This window comes from Harpegnathos saltator, unplaced genomic scaffold (genome assembly GCF_003227715.2).
Source record: "Harpegnathos saltator strain DR-91 unplaced genomic scaffold, Hsal_v8.6 scaffold41, whole genome shotgun sequence".
NCBI classification, from domain to species: domain Eukaryota; kingdom Metazoa; phylum Arthropoda; class Insecta; order Hymenoptera; family Formicidae; genus Harpegnathos; species Harpegnathos saltator.
In genome coordinates, this window is record NW_020230217.1 from 1,321,549 (window position 1) to 1,338,338 (window position 16,790).

General features: G+C 40.9%; 3 protein-coding genes across 5 annotated transcripts in view; all 3 read left to right on the forward strand.

Annotated features, from left to right (window-relative positions):
* Positions 1-1,882, forward strand: part of fw (CUB and Sushi multiple domains furrowed) — a 28,648-nt gene extending 26,766 nt beyond the window's left edge. Inside the window, exons 20-22 of the mRNA XM_019843096.2 lie at positions 491-599; positions 780-962; positions 1,265-1,882. Of these exons, the coding sequence (XP_019698655.1) occupies positions 491-599; positions 780-962; positions 1,265-1,370 (398 nt within the window). The 3' untranslated portion in view covers positions 1,371-1,882. The remainder of the gene's footprint in view (positions 1-490; positions 600-779; positions 963-1,264) is intronic.
* Positions 1,883-2,656: 774 nt separating this feature from the next.
* sqh (myosin regulatory light chain sqh) lies at positions 2,657-5,859 on the forward strand. Its single transcript, XM_011147460.3, has 4 exons — positions 2,657-2,797; positions 4,388-4,593; positions 4,754-4,967; positions 5,367-5,859. Exons 2-4 carry the CDS (start codon positions 4,404-4,406, stop codon positions 5,485-5,487), a joined length of 525 nt encoding a protein of 174 aa, XP_011145762.1. The 5' UTR covers positions 2,657-2,797; positions 4,388-4,403; the 3' UTR covers positions 5,488-5,859.
* A 3,747-nt stretch (positions 5,860-9,606) lies between these two features.
* Positions 9,607-16,790, forward strand: part of LOC105186931 (uncharacterized) — a 37,794-nt gene continuing 30,610 nt past the window's right edge. For all 3 annotated transcript variants that reach the window (XM_025301303.1, XM_025301302.1, XM_025301305.1), the window contains exons 1-2: positions 9,607-10,106; positions 10,662-10,912. The gene's annotated coding sequence lies outside the window, so the exon portion shown is untranslated. The remainder of the gene's footprint in view (positions 10,107-10,661; positions 10,913-16,790) is intronic.

Consider the following 16,790-nt stretch of genomic DNA (forward strand, 5'->3'; position numbering starts at 1 on the left):
CCAAGCTATCCTTAAATATCTCAAAAAATATTTGGCAAATAAAAAATGTTTTAGACAAAAAAGTTGTTCAAATCAATTGGTGTAATAAAAAGACGGTGTAATAAAAAATTGGAGTTTCCATTTAAGATTTTTATGTCGACCTTGATAACGTTTCTCAAGGTCAAACAATTATCAATATCTGATAGCTTATTTTTAACCCCTACAACTTTTGTATCAAACATTGTTTTAAACAATCATTATTTTTTAAAATAATTAGCCGTTCCGGAACTTTTGGCAGACCTTGTATAATACCCTAATTATAAGACATCAGCAAATTTCATCAGCTAACTCCTCCTTCTTTCCTCAAGATATTCGAAAATTCTTTCGTAAAATACTTCGGCCAGCAAACAGCTCGAAGCAATATTATGGATCGTTTGTTTTATCCCGAGGACATATGTGAAACAATTAGAAACGTGACAGAAATATTCGATGTATGTCATTTATGTTGCAGTGGCGGTGAACGAAGTTGCTGAGGCTCAAGGTGTCGGCACCAGCGTTGGCATCGGAGCTGGCGTCATCATATTTATACTAATCATCCTCGGACTAGTCTATCTCAGGCTGTGAGTATCATCTTTCGAAGAAAGCATATTTCTTTCGACAATAATTCAAAGCCGAGATAGAATTGAACCGTACTTGTGAGGCTTGCGGATGATTCTTTAATTTGGACTCGGAGATTTCAGTCGAATAGAGGAGACTCTTTGATCGATTAACTGGAAACTAATGTACGCTAATATTTATAGACGAAAAGCTACGCCGGTGAAAAATACCGAGAACGTTCAGGCGGCGGAGAGGAAAGAGGACCAAAATGCCGCAGTAATGTCTTACGCGACGTTGAACGACGGTACACACAATACCATGTACGAGAACGTCCCCGAGGATGGTCTCTACGATAATCCCTACAGCTTAGGCGGTAGCGCGTACAGGTAAGTTAAAAAGATCGTATTAAATCGAATGAATTTCAAATTTCTATAAATTAAGGTATATGTGTCGCACTATTAATCTGCTTTTGTATTCTGCTTGATATTAGTATAAAGATAATTATTTCTTTGAACATACGCGCATATATTATTTGGAAAGTACGAATATCCTCGGAGTAAAATATACAAAAAAGATAAACAGTAAGTACAAACGTGATAAGATGTTCTACTTCGATCATTTCACCGCGTTGCGTTAAATGGGTAGAATTGATACAGAAATTTCGCATAATTTGATACGTTCGCGACAGGTACGGTGGACATCCGAGAAGAATGTACGGCAGATCTGGACACTACGAGGCCGAACCGGTTTCCAACAGGAACGGGATCACCATCAACGGAGTATCTGTGCGATAGCTCGAAATTACAACGACCGACTTCGACCTCGTCGGGAATCGAACGATCGGAGGTGATTGTCGTCGACCTCGGGAGATTTGTCGCACGATTCTCACCGTTCTCGAGATGGCGCTCCGTGTACAGAAAACGCCGAAGAACTTGTTGTCGTTATTTATGTTACCGCGCATCGCGGGGTGGTGACGATTTATGTAAATAATTCGCGTAAGAGCGGAGAAAGCACAGACTCGCGTGCCTCGCGACGTCTGAAAGAGTTGCACACTGAGAATGATCGTCCTCTCTACGAGATTTCATCTCCGAGGATCAACTACGTGTACGATTCTGTATATACGGTGTATCAATCGTTTAGGTTCATTACTCGTAGCCTTTAAGCGAAACGTTGTAGCGTAAGTTTACGATTGTGCGAATAAAGAAACCAATGCTCTGTTTTACTCTATATCACTATGTCTCATGTTATCTAGCTCTGACCTCACAGAATTTCAGAAATCAGGACTGCAAACTTGTGTTTTTACTTTCGTTAACTTAATCTCGCGTTTAAAAATAACTATTTTATATTATATGTAATATAAAATATTTTAGAAAAAAAAAACAAGAGTTAAAGAACTTTAATAACGATTCCTCGACTTTGAACCTTTGAAACTGATCTTTTCTTGATAAAAAATGTTCACTTACTGCTACCATCATCGCGAGAGATTACAAAACGATTAGTCTCCTTCATGTCCTTATATGGTTCTGAGTCGGCGCAACATACGTTCAACCAAGTATGGAAGCGATTCTCAATTCAGGGCTGTGATCACTTTCACAGATCATACCCACAAAATTTTATAAATTAAATATACTGCATTAATTATTACTATATAAATTATTACTAGAAAAATTTCTTCCTTAAAAATTTATACAAAATTATTTAGTATTACTATTATTAGTATCGTCATTAATTTATAATGTTTGGTTTTATCAAATTATTTTCTTCTCAGAATGTTTGAAATCCGTTTGTAAGAATTTAAATTCCAGCCAAAAATCACATAAATTTTCATATGAAATATAAAATAAAACTTTCGCTTATTCTTGATTACTAACAACATAGTAATTGTCATCGTTTCAAGATTTTTATAATTAAAAGAACGATCCAATATTATTCGAATACACTATAACTGAATGAGAAATCGGTTGCTGTTTGCAAACATCCTGTGCGCAAGAAAGCAATGCACAATCCTGAGGTCAACGCTTTGGCCTAAATTTTTCGTGCTCTTCATGATTCGCGCCTTTATTCTTCCATGACTTCCAGCAGATGGTGCTAGTTGGTCGGGTGTGGTGAATAACCACAGAGTGACGCGTAACGTGACTCACAGTATACACCGTGAGGTTCAGCTTCGTTCTAGTCACGAATTTTCGTTTATTGGATTTCCATCTTTATATTGTTTCATCGGGTAAGTACACTCATGCTACTGCTCCTCGTTTAATTCGCAATTAACTGAACGACGCGATTCTTTTCTCGAAAATCCAAGCATGTGGAACCTCGACGGTTTTGACAGCGAGTCTTCTCGAAGAACCGCCATTGTCACTCGGTTATGGTTTGCACGATGTGAGTCGTGTGCAATTCGAGAAAAATGTAAAGAGTCTTGGTAAAACCAAACAAGTCACGAAAACGCTATAGTTAGCAACAAAACGTTGCTTATTTAGGTTATGTGTTGTGCACATAAAGTTGTGAGAAAAAAGCGCTAATGACACGAGAGAAACGTCTACAAACAGGAGCAGTACCGTAGTAGATAACAGGCGATATAATGGGAACGAAGAAAACGAAAGATTTGAAAAGTAGGACGATTTTAAAAAGATGGGCAAATGCTTGTATAAGTGTATAAATATTGTTACAAAATTTTAACGAATAATCCTAAGAGAAAATATATATATCTCAAGTGACAAATATTCATAAATATAAGAAATGAAAATCAGAAATAATTTTATATTTAAAAAGAGGTTGTTATATCTTATAATATTTATGTGAATATATTTTATATATAAAATATGTTTTTTTAGTGTTAAAAGAGAATAAAAATAAAAATAATTTTTATGCATAAAATAAATTCAAATCTGCCACCGAATGAGTAATTTCACACCGTATAACCAGTATGACAAAGGCTTTTGGGATTTTGTGAAACTACATTTGAAAATTAATGTTATAATCAGATTTCTATGTTTGTAAACAATGCAAAATCTGATGATACTAAATAGTCCTGTTATGCAAAAAGTAATATCTTTAGAGGCTCTATCTTCAAACTAGACAAATCTATGAATAGTTGATAGGAAAATTAACTTAAGTTAGCGGTAACATGCTGTATGTGAAACAGAAGGTCACTCGAGCATACGTAGAGAATAACGACCCGTTAGTCGCACCCTCATCCAAGTGGTATTATTTTTATCCCAATTTCGGTCACGTCGGTATATCCTGAATTTGATTATCCGAAAATAAACACCGCGATGGCGACTTGGCAACTTGAGCCGCGTCATCATGGTGTTCCTTTTAATTCGGAAAGAACGCACCTTTGTTTCGCTAAAATCTCGCGATAAATTTATGACCGAAAAATCACAAGTTTATTTCTCAAGCAAACAATATACAAAGACCACTGTGATGTATGGTTTCTAAATAGATCATGTCAAGCACCGTTTTCTTTGAAATATATCAAATTGGATCAAAATTTATTGACCTAATCTCAAAGTCAATAGTGTACTCTAAATTTCTCAATAAATTATCAACTGTTCTAGTTTCTATATAAAAAAAAAAACATCAAATATATGTCAAAGAATCCATAGTTTCATCTGAGAAACATTCTTACATGTCCTTGTTACAATTTTTATGAAGTGCCTATTATTTAAATTTGTAAAGATATGAAATCTTAGTAAATATAGTTCTATTCTAGCGAATAATTTCACACAAACATAAATTTTAATTTTAAATAGGCATTGATTTCAATATATTATATACAACTGAATGAAGAAACTTTTAATTTCTCTTTTAATAGGTTACAAAACTTCAGTATGTCTTCTCGCAAAACTGCTGGTCGCCGTGCCACCACAAAGAAACGCGCTCAACGCGCTACATCAAACGTCTTCGCGATGTTTGATCAGGCGCAAATCGCGGAATTCAAGGAGGCTTTCAACATGATTGATCAAAATCATGATGGATTCATTGATAAAGAAGATCTGCACGACATGTTAGCATCCCTGGGTGAGTATTTTAAATCTCAAAACTTTTTCTTTCAAAAATAATTTAAAATAAGATTCATAAAAATCTTTTCACGATCTATCTACACGAATATCAGCAATTATATGTTCCCTTTTAAATGGAAGTGAAATATGAGTGTGAAACTTAAGCATTTTTTTTACAGGAAAAAATCCTACTGATGAATATTTAGAAGCAATGATGAATGAAGCACCTGGACCTATCAACTTTACAATGTTCCTGACACTATTCGGAGAGAGATTGCAAGGGACTGACCCGGAAGATGTAATTAAGAACGCTTTTGGCTGTTTTGACGAGGAAAATACTGGTCACATAAATGAAGAACGTCTTCGTGAACTGCTCACGACAATGGGCGACAGGTAATCAATGTATTATCAAAATTTTACTATAATTATAACATTGTTGTGCATTATTGTCTAAATGAGATTTATATGGATATATCAAAATATGTAGGAATTAAATTTAATGATCCTTTGAATGATTCTTTTTATGAGAAAGAATAATTATTCTGATTTATAAATGTTTTACCATTTTTAGTAATCATATAATCGGCAAATAATAATCGATCAGTTATATAATCTACAGGATTGTTAAAATCTTCCAAAAAATTAAATAGAAACTCCAAAAAAACATTTTTACAATCATTTGCATGAATATACGATTATATGTTATTTTTTACATTTAAAACATGAATTTTTTTTAATGATGAAATCATTAACTTAATAATGCAATACCAATTTTTTTTTTTCTATCGTTAGATTCACGGACGATGACGTAGACGAAATGTATCGCGAGGCACCGATCAAAGGTTCTATGTTTGACTACCTGGAATTTACTCGAATCCTGAAGCATGGCGCAAAGGACAAGGATGAACAGTAGTGAGCGAACGCGGATTCATCTACAAGTCGTTTGCGTATCTGATACACAAAATCGTAGATAATATATGAAGTATTTCGTCCATTCCTTGCACTTCTTAATTCGTCAGATTTTTGTTCATCAAACATCTTTATCAGTAAACATTTTTATTTCATTACTGATAAGGAAATTCTATTCAAGACTTACAGGACAACTCTGAACTATAAAATATGTTAAAAAATTTAAGAATTTCTATTCTGCTTGCATTTCGTTTGCTTTTATGCTTCTACAGAAATTAAAGTGGAAAGATTGCTCAAATAAGAGTAATCGTAATGCATTTAGAAGCGCAAGGTGCGTAATATAAAAAGATCTTCGCGTGCTATTCGCCGTCAGCCGTAATAATTTTTTGGACGATTGCTGTACAGTCGGTGAAAGTTACACGTGTAAAATATTTATATATATATACATATATATATACATAAACTGGACATGTAACTGTTGTAGATTCAGCATTTATATTTTAATATAATATTCTATTGCGTACGAAATTAAACGATATTTGTTTTCTTATTTCTCTTATCTAAAAATTATATTACAGTAATTATATAAATTCAATTATAGAGATCAATACCTAGACTTTAGATTTTTAATGATTCTCTTATGATAAATGGATCTCTCGAGCAATAATAATTATAGGTTGGATGGTGTAAAATTTTGCATGCATAAGGACATAAAAATTATATTCGTATAAAATTTGATAGGATTTGAAGCACATCTTTCAGGAGGAATACATTCCACAGAGGAAACGTTGCCCAAAGTAAAAGAGAACAAAAATGTTTATTGTTTCCCTCCTTGGGAAATATTAAGAGGCTAATAGCCGGCTGTTAGTGGCATGTAATTACGAGTAGACGCTTTTATGAGCAACAAATGCGCGCCACAGATCTGGCTGTGGAAAGCCGGATATATGTAATCGAAAGATTCCGCAACTTTTTAACGATTTTTCCGCTTGAGTTTACCGTTAATTTCACACGAGAGAAATTCTCATACTAATAATACACCATTAATTATAGTGAAATCATACATACGCGGCATTCTACCTTGGACGATTTCACAGAAATTTTCTTCACTATTCGAGAGCGTAGAAATTCGAACATGCAAATTAATTCTGTAGTTTCGTTTTGTTATATTCTTACCACAGGTTGTGCTAATATTGAAATATATTCCGTGCAATATCCGATATTTGACCTCAATTTTATCTTCGTAAAATGAAGATATGCAATAAACGAATATATGTTAGATCTGATATCGTATAAATCCGCGAAATTAACGATTATTGCGCGAATGAGGATATACCACAAGTTCTCATTAATAAAGAATCAAGAATTTACTTAAAAAAGACTCACCGGTTGCTACCAGCGATTGTTTGTGAAAATCTATATGCCTCGAAGATAATCCGATGCTTGGTGATCTGTTAACCTGAAGATGATCCTTTGCTCCGACAATAATCCATTCGTTCCGCACAATTCTCTCCAGGCGATCATGCATTGCTTCAACGACGTATTTATCATTCGTAAAATCTTCCGGCGTCATACTCCCGATATTTCCGGAACACGTACTGAAAGAATGCTTGATTATAAAATTCTCCGCGTTATATTTCCGGTGTCGTCGAAATTCACATACGCGAACGCGACCTAATAGCGTGACTGCACGTCCGAATGCAAAAATATTACGTAGTAACGCGTCCTCCGCGTCCTTACGTGATATCGCTATGGGACGCGGAAAAACTCACATAACATCACTACATTCTTCGACGCTTTGGAAATATCGCGAACGAGTAAAAGTAATTGTAAAATCTGCTCTGTTCTGATTACCCGATATCGCACTTCCGACATTATTGAGATGTCCCGAAACATCTACCGAGCAAACTCGAAGCGGTCTCGAACTCGACGAATTAGTAATTAACACGGCGTCTTGCTAATATCACCGAAGCGTTTTGTCTTTGCAAACACGATTTTAACAATTCGACGCCGTGTTTCGCGATATTTCCCAACGATCGCGATGGATTTCGCGGACAAGATGATTACTCTACTTACTTTCCAATATTTCCCGAAGCACTGTGCCCGTCGCCTTCGATTATCGAAGTATCAACGCGAGTCATGCAACTAACTTCAGTATCCTCCCGAGATCGCTAACCTAATTTTTTAAGGTTATACGTGCTATATTATCACGAATCGTTCCACGATACATGACAACTGTTTCTCGACATTGCGTATTTAAATTTTTCGACTAGAAAAAGAACAGAAAAGCAAGAAAGAACGAATTCTCGGAAATTTGAATTATGTCGACTGAAACTGGTGATCGTCGAGCGTGTGGCATGCGCTACTCTTCATCGAGTTTATACAAAGTCGGATTACTCGGACTCTTCGCGTTCTTCGAATAGTGTAGAATACCACGTAACGTGTTTGGAAGGCCGAATACTTTACTAGGAATGGTGCTTCGCGTTCGTAGCATCCGCAAAAGCGTCAACTCGAGCGTCCGTTAGTGTCGTTTCACTAAACAGGCTGATTACCGGAACGATGGAATACAAAAGTGCAACTTGTAAGTTGTTCATTATGTTTCGTACGTTATTTGTATTGTTCATACTATGTTCACGTATAAGAACAATATAATTATTATTTTGACATTTTATGTTTTTTTATTACGGTGCTAATTCTGGCGACCCTCATGAAAAATAATAAGTACAAAAATTTAATTTAATACCTTATTTGTTTCCCAAGTCGTTTTTCCAATTTCATGTTATTCCTCGCATGCGGAGCAAGTTAAAAGCGACAGAGAATTTCGAGAATAAGTTTTGTAAATAATTAACGTCATTGGATTACTTTGAGTTTATTGGTTTTAAGGAACATCGTGTATTGTCGCGTGCTTTGTAAACGCTGAATTGTCAGCACTAGAAAAATAAACGTTCGTAATGTTATTAGATCGTTGGAACAAAGGAATATGTGCGTTCTAGAATGTCCGCGAATTGCTATGCGGTCCATACGTGTTACTACGCTTAAGTAGTAACACATATGAGGACACAATAGTCGGGAATATTGTTCGAATGATTATAGAGACACGAAATTTTATATTCAGAAATTATACGTTTTAACGTAATCTCGGTTAGCTTCGAAATCGACAAAATTATCGTAAAAAGGAAACTGGTTTTGATGACACGATTTTCAGGCCTATTTCGGCGTAGTAATAAACATCGAATGCGTGCTGCGTCTATTTCTGAAAGTACCGAAGACGCGATCACGAAGAGTTCTTTTCAAGAAAGGATTATACGAAAAATCGCAGGAAATGATGAGGGCACTCGAGCTTCAACGCGTGTCAGGTAACATGAAAAAAATCCTCGTAGATGTGACGTTTCGCATACGCGATGAACAATTCACACACATTAACACAGGTACAGATGATTACAGAGATCATTGTGTAATATTCCGGTTGTGGTATTCCTGATATTCGCGGTATTTAGGTGCAGATCATTAACGAGTGGAAACGAATCGGGGGGAATAAACGTATCGATGTATATACGAAAAACGGTGAAAACTTCGCGAATATTCCCTATATTCCTATATTTTGAATTTTATTCTATATCAAAGATTAAACCGCGAGAAAGGTACCTCTAAATTCTCGATAAAAAACAAACGATACAGACGGCTTACCATCGGAATATATTCTAGCACGAAATGTCGAAGATCTTTTCCCGTAATCTATATTCAAAACGAAATAGACATATTTAAAATGTAGACGGACAGAGAGAGAGAGAGAGAGAGAGAGAGAGAGAGAGAGAGAGAGAGAGAGAGAGAGAGAGAGAGAGAGAGAGAGAGACTTCTAACAAAGTACAGAAGAAAATAGCTGAAAGTAATCTCTCGTCTGCCTATCGCTTCTTTCCTGTCTCTCTCTTGTCCTTCCCCTATCACACTCCAGAGCATAATTCGTAAACAAATCACTGCATATTCTGCAAAACATACGAGACGCGTAAACACGCGTAGCAAAAACTGTACAGTGGCAACGACAGGTATCGCCGCGTCGTACCCGCGCCCGCGGGGCGGGACGGGCGGACGCATGCGCGCGCCGCATGTAGTCCACGCCGGGTATACGGAACGGAGTCCTTTAGTCTCCTCTTTACCGCGCGTGTGATCGGTTCGCCTGTACGGTGAGACAGGTACGTTCCCGTCCGCCCGACCGCCCCCTTGCCTTCGCGTTCGCTCGGTCCGGCTCGCCGAGCGCTTCGTGTCGCTTCGTCGGACGGCCGCCCCCGCCTTCATCGCGCTCGCTCCGCTCCGCTCCGCTCCGCGTTCGTCCGGTAAATAGAGCGGGCTAGGCTACTTCGCCTCCGTGCCGTAACTGCGATTTAATCGTCGATCGAAGAGGCTGTGCGGGTGGCCCCTGCGTCGCGAGTGCACCGTGCGACCGAGCGAGAGCGTCTCGACGAGCTCCGCCGTCGCTCCCTGCCGCCGTCGGGAACAGCAATGGGCCAACGATGAGGAATTGGGTTACGACGCCACGCGACCCACGATGTCCTGCGTCGAGGATACCGCATTCGATCCTCGGGACCGTTCGTTAGACCGCGCTCGGCACACAGCCGTGAAGTACGTCTTGTGAGTAGCACTTACTCGTTTATCGAAGTCAGGGTCGAATAACGAGCGAGTAATTCCGCGAGATACTCGCGCTAACATTTGCGTCGCGTTGTCGTCTCGTGGTCATCGTGGTTTAAAGAGGGTGAGATAGATATATTGCGCGTCGTGACGTCGTGACGACAAGTAGTCGTCCTCGTTATTGAAGCGACGACATCCCGCGATGTTACGTCCGGACACTGAAATGAATGTGCGTTTCGTTATTGAAATAGCGTCCTGAATATCGAGGGCATTACGTCGCGCCGGGGACACCGTGCTGCGAATGTTCGCCGCGCTGTTGTTACGGAAACCCGGGACGAAGATTACGTCGCAACACCGCGCGCGCGGACATTATTGAAGTAATCATCCCGACTTGCGTCGCGAATTACGTCACCGACAAGCCGTGTAAACATAAACGCCACTCGTCATTGCGACGTCGCGGAATCGGGGCGAATCGCATGAATCTTCCGATTCATTCGCGAGGCATACAATCGGGAGCTACTACGCGGATCCTGAAACATTTCAAATTGTGATTTCAAGGAGGCCGCATCCCGCCGCGTCGATCGCGTCGGTGCTGCTCGCCAATCTGGGCTGATCGCGTTGTGCATCGGAACACGTCTGTCGTACACGTCGTCCGTCCCGTCGACCCCTCGAGGACACCTCGCCAGTGCATCGGATGTGTGAGAAAGTGCAGCCGCAGCGATACGGTGGACCGTAGAGGTTAGGCTAGGCCGACACCCACCGAGCGAGTCGATCAGCTGTTCCGCGGCGCCGACATCATCGTCGTTTCGGTAAGTACTCGTCTGGTTTTCACTTTCCTCGCCACCTCACCGTTCAGATGCATCACGCGGTATCTCGAAAACGACGAATCCCTGTCCCGTTCGATATCGACACGCACGCGAGCAAATTGTCGATATCTTCAAGCATTGCTATTGGATATGAACTTTTTTTATTTATCTACTTTTCCCCTTGCGTTTTAGGGTTTCGTTTTATCTGCATCCTAACGAAGACAATACAGTGTGATGGGAAAATCGCGTTTCAAAATCAATGTTCGGTAATGTACGCGTTTGATGAATCACTCCCGCGTCTCCCGCGTCTTATAATTATTTCGGCTCTCGCGTTACATCGTCACTGAATATCGATTCCAATTGCCAGCGTTCTTGGTATTAATATGAAAAATTCAGAATAACGTTGGTATTCCTAGATGCACCTGGCTCGAGCGAGTCGATGCGCTGCTCCACTTTTTCGGAATGCAGCCCGGGCCCAGGGCTGCCTTAACAACTGCGCTTAATGAGCGCCCTTAGCGCCTCTTCTTCTTTACTCGGTTGATCTTTGTTCCGCTGAAAAATACAGATACATTTTTATTGCTTGTTAGAATCTATATTTACTTGTTTACGTGTACGACATGCTTTGAGGACGGATAGATTCGCGATGAAAAGTATTCACGACTCAGCAAACAGTTACTTTGTTACGCAACAAAGTAACAATTACGTAACATACCATAAGATTTAGCTGACATTGTAACATCGATGATACTTTGTGTTTACTGGGGAGTTTACTGTGGCGTTTCTTCTTGTTACTGCTTGATTTGTTAACCATTTGCATCTCACAGCTCTAAATACTACTTCAACTAAATTCAGAAATCGGAGACGTTCAAGTGACAGTCGGCCTCTATCACCGCGCGCATTAATGCGCGCATTATTGGTGAAAAGTGAACGTCTCGTGGCTCACGGAATATTCTGCGGCTGGTGATGAATAAAGTGACAATCATTATGTGCAGATTATTCCGGTTTTACGGTTAGATATTTCAAGGCGGCCCAGCCTGGTTAGGTCCTTGGACAAAATTCCTCCGTGATTTCGGGGATTTTATTGACTTGACCGTCACGTCGTTTCACCTCGAGCGATAAATCGGATAAACACAGGTCTTATGTTTTCTGTCGTGAAAAAAGTGAGAAAGTTCGCGCCACATCGGTGTGAAATCATAATGCGACAATATTTTAATAATAAATCTTAGTTTCCATCTGTACGTTCTTTGCGCCATTTCTCGGTGTTTCCTGAAAGATATCGCGAGCGATATTGCGACGAATTGCGCAAGCATAAAGAGAATTGCGCAAAGAACGCAAATGGGAATATTTCATCGTGAGACAATCACGGCCTCTTGAAATGTCAAGAACATTATAGTACGAATATTTCTCTCCTATCGCTAATTCGTGTCGCGTGTCGCGCGAAAAGTCCTCGCTTTGTTTACGATGTTCGGCATGAGAGGGGAACGCACAGGTGGTCAACGTTTTTACGATGTTGGGTAGTCGCGACGTTGCAAGGTCAAGTCGTACATGCGAAGCAGTCATAATTTCCCCCCATTATAATGCTTGAATTACATTCAACGAGTGTCACAATTACATAGAAAGAGAATGCATATTAAACTTTGAGTTCGGCCTATTGTTGCAGCGGCACGGGTTTTTCCAGTAAGTCACGAGTCGTCGTTTAATCGCGACATAATTGATCGAGTCAACAAATTGTGTCGTATTATCGCGCGAAAATTACGCCTGTTTTCTAACGTTTAACGTATATTACGAGTTTCCCAGCTGCGTTGCGAGCTGTTTCCCGCGTGATGAAAATGTTTATTATGCCCAACTTACCGTCGCATTAGGAACGTCAATGGCGCAAAGAATCTCCGCTTTCACGGTGTGTCCCGAACAGTAGCGGTACGACGAAATCGCTGTGTCGGCGACGTAACGGCAGATTGCAACGGGCGACTGGCGTTTTTACCGCAAATTTACATTGTTGCGGAAACACTCGGCAAATTACGTCTGACTTTTGCTTATGATTGTTTTTTCCGCGGTCGTCTTATATAACGTCGTCATGACTCTCCGTTCGACGTAGGAAGGCTCGATAAACCGGAAATGACCCATTGAAAGTGTACCTTTTTAAAGCTTTTTAAAGCTCATCCAAGAGGAACGTCTGAGCTCTCAATTCGTGCACCTTCTTCGTAAAGTAAAAATATTGTGTGTGTGTGTGTGTGTGTGTGTGTGTATGTAGCATCGTGTTCTCAAAGTATTTGACACCTCCAACGCGTATTTTCTGTCTAACGTCTCTATTGACGCATTCCTTGTGAAATATTATTATCCGGCCAACAAATGTTATGTTGACGCTTTTATTCGCGCATTCACGTCGATGAAGACGACCTGAAAATAAATTTAAATTTACGGCCGCTCGTTTGCGTTTCCATAGGACTAATTATATGATAAATCGCGTGTAAAGTGCGACTATGGAGCTCGCAGACGCGCGACGTAATGCGACACGACCCACGCGCGAACGAAATCTCGTGTACGCAACGTTGCGTAAGAATTCAGGAACTAACTCGGCGAAATGAATACGCATAATCGGTCTATACGAGAGAGCAGATCGTATAAGAAAATTTACGACACCGACCGCGGTAAAGGGAGCCGTCGCGACATGTGCGGCGGAACATAATTTTTCTCGTCTCTCACAATCGTTGCACTTGGCGTGTAATACACACGTGCGTGCGTGCGTGCGTATGGTGCAAGCATTCATATAAGCGGAACATTAAATGTCATACAGACCGTCCTAGCAGTTTTATTCGGGTGCTTTGATGCAAGCACATCGCAACGAGCCATCGAATTTGTTTCCCAGTCACTCAGTTAGCGCACATGTTATGTGTAAGCAAAAAGTCGTTACATAAAGTGAGATTTCTCGACACCCCTTTCGCGATAAGCCGCAAGGACGTAATTATGCTTCTCCTCTGCCGTTTCCTTTATCATCTTGTGAGTCTTTTTACATTCGGTTTCGCCTAGAAACGCGCGTTTGAATTCCAGGCCAATTAGGGGCCTGTGTCTGTGGAAGGCTTCATAAATAGCAGCATATGTCGTTTAACATGGTTAGCACGCAACAAGTACCGTACACAACGTGTACGACAGGTACAACATGTATGGTAAGTGTTGCGAATCGAGAACATCTCGCCGACGATTGATTTGAACGGATCGTTCGATTGGCTGTAGGCTTCCGCGCCTCATTCGTTTAGATATGACTTTATCGAAGATGAGTTACGTGACAGATTCATATCCAATTAATAATGAAGCCATTTCGTTCTTCTCGATTACATAAGTTAGGTTTGTTTGTAAAACAGATCCAACGGACAATTTGTTTTCCCTGTTCGCTGTTAAACTGAATTAGTCGTCCCGCTATTTACCTCCTCGCATTAATCTCACCGTCGTTATTAAATATAATTGATAACTTTTACTCCCGATAAGGCGAACCCTATTTTAAGTTATTATCAGGAGAGCGAAATAAAAATAGAAGATAGTAAATCGCGCGTTACTCCCGCCGACAGTCGGAAATATTTAAGAGAGAGAGAGGTGCGAAATAGCGTTGCGCGAGAGGCAGCTTATCGTCGCTGTTTTTCGCGTTTGATCGACACGCGTGCGCCACGTAGAGCTCGAGGAAGATAAGGCAATCAAGCATATAACGACTCGCACATGTCGCGTGCTCATCACGCGAACGGTATTATGGGGCTACCGCAACTGTGCCGCCGCGTTTGCGAATAGGGGAACGCGGAACAAAGCGCTCGTTGCTTCGAATATACTCGCCAGGAGCGGATTAAGGCAAAAAGGAATTTGGCGAGGAGCCATAATTCGTCGCGGTTTTTCCCGGCCTTCAACACTCGGCGTCTCGCGGCGACAAAATTCCAAATTGAATTCCTGTTGAAGCCAACTTCACCCGTTTATCCCCTCTGTGGTAGAAACTTGCAAAATTTATCGTGTAGACGAATGCCGTAGATGAGTCACGCGCGGATATACAGGCGCGCGAGCGCGCGCGCCTGCCCGCAAGTCTGGCATAGTCAAAAATAAGACGAAGCGCGAAGGTATTCATCCGATGCCGCAAGGCATCGAGATATCCTTGGACGTTGCGGCCCTGATACTCTCCTCCTCCTCACCGGTTGCCCCTTGTGTCGTCGTAAACGGGACTTAGTCCTCTCGGAAGTTCCTTTGTGCGACGTTGTGCGCAAACAACAATAGCGATCGCGATGAATTAATGTCTTTTTACTGCCACTTATTGCATTATCGACAGTCGCTTTGATATCACTCGACCCGGCTTGCCCCGCGATCCCAATCGCCAATCGTTCTGATTACAGCCTAATCGTAATGCGTAATCAAATTGCATGCCGGGAACAATAGCAATAATATGTACTACGGTTTTGAGCCGCGTTCACTGAAATATCTGATTTTCCAGTCGATCCGTCCGATGACCATCGTATTTTAATCTGATCAAGATGCGAACCCTCGCATCCTTATCACAAGCATACTTTATCATAATAATTTTTATTTAATAACGTGGAAGTGCGACTTGTCAGTCGTACGATATCTAAATCCGATCGCGTATTATGAACTAGAATTTTTCTTACGCTTCTCAGGTGTGTAGAAATCAATTTAGTTCGGGCTTAGGTACACTCGCTTGCGGTTACTTCACTCGGCTTGAGAGTGGTAGACACTCCTAGTGGAGAGTAGTAGATATTCCTAGTAGATTTGCTACTTTAATTTAAGGTAACACGTATTTCGTTCACGCGAACGTTCACGGTTCGGTTAATACGAGCGAGTACGGTCAGAGCATGAATCATTCCTCACCCCTGCTTATTTCGTGACCGAGCAGATGGTGACAGACGTCGATCCAGTCGTTCTCTGTAGATCAGCCATCGGCTGATCTACGGCGCGATCACGAATCTGCGAGCATTGGCTGGCGACGACACGTAGACACGCGAGTTCCTCGTGCGTTCAATTTTCACGCATCTTCCCCCTCCCCCCCTCCCCACCGGTTTCCCAACGCAACCAGGATTCTCCCCTCGTATCGCGACCCTCGGCTTTTCCTCGATATTACCCCCTAGGGACGATCTCGGATGCGTTCATAAAAATGCCAAAGCCAACGTTTGGCCTCTCTTTGCCACTCTCTCTCTCTCTCTCTCTCTTCCGCCACTCGATGACGCTGGTGAATGATACGCGAGCGCGACGAAAGCTCTAAGAGAACGTTCACGAGCGCTCGTGGGGTTTTTAATTGGATTAATTGGGTAGTTCATTGACAGGATGAGAATCTAATCTGGAGAAATTACTTTCTATTAGAATGCCCGTGGTTGACGCGTATTCGGTCGATTTACGTGGTATTTCTCGTTCGTTATACGTATGTTTCGCAACATTTGGAGAGATCGTTTATCGTTAAATCTGAGAGACATGCTCGCCGATGTTATTTTCGACAGACGTGAATAAGTATTTTTGCATAGAAAAATAACAAAATATACAGGTCAAAAAGTGAAAAATATAAATTGTCGGTTTGAGAAAATTTGAGAAAATTTGCAGCTTAGATTAATCGCGGGGCATTCTATAAGTAGTCCCAATTAGTGAAACTAGTGAATTCTGTGAATGCCGCTTTTTTTTCTCTCCTGAAAACACGGAGGGGTGTAAGCGGCTGGTCCCCCTCATGGATGCCTATATCTAGATGTAGAGCCATTACTAGACGCCGCGACGTCTGGCAGTCGTTTTCTGCTCTACCTCTACGTACTTTTCTCTCTATCTCTTCGGCCACCCATTCTCTTTATCTCGCATTCCTGCCGATATCTCGCCAATATCCGGTTAATTTAGCCGGCAGGCGTGCGAGGATTTT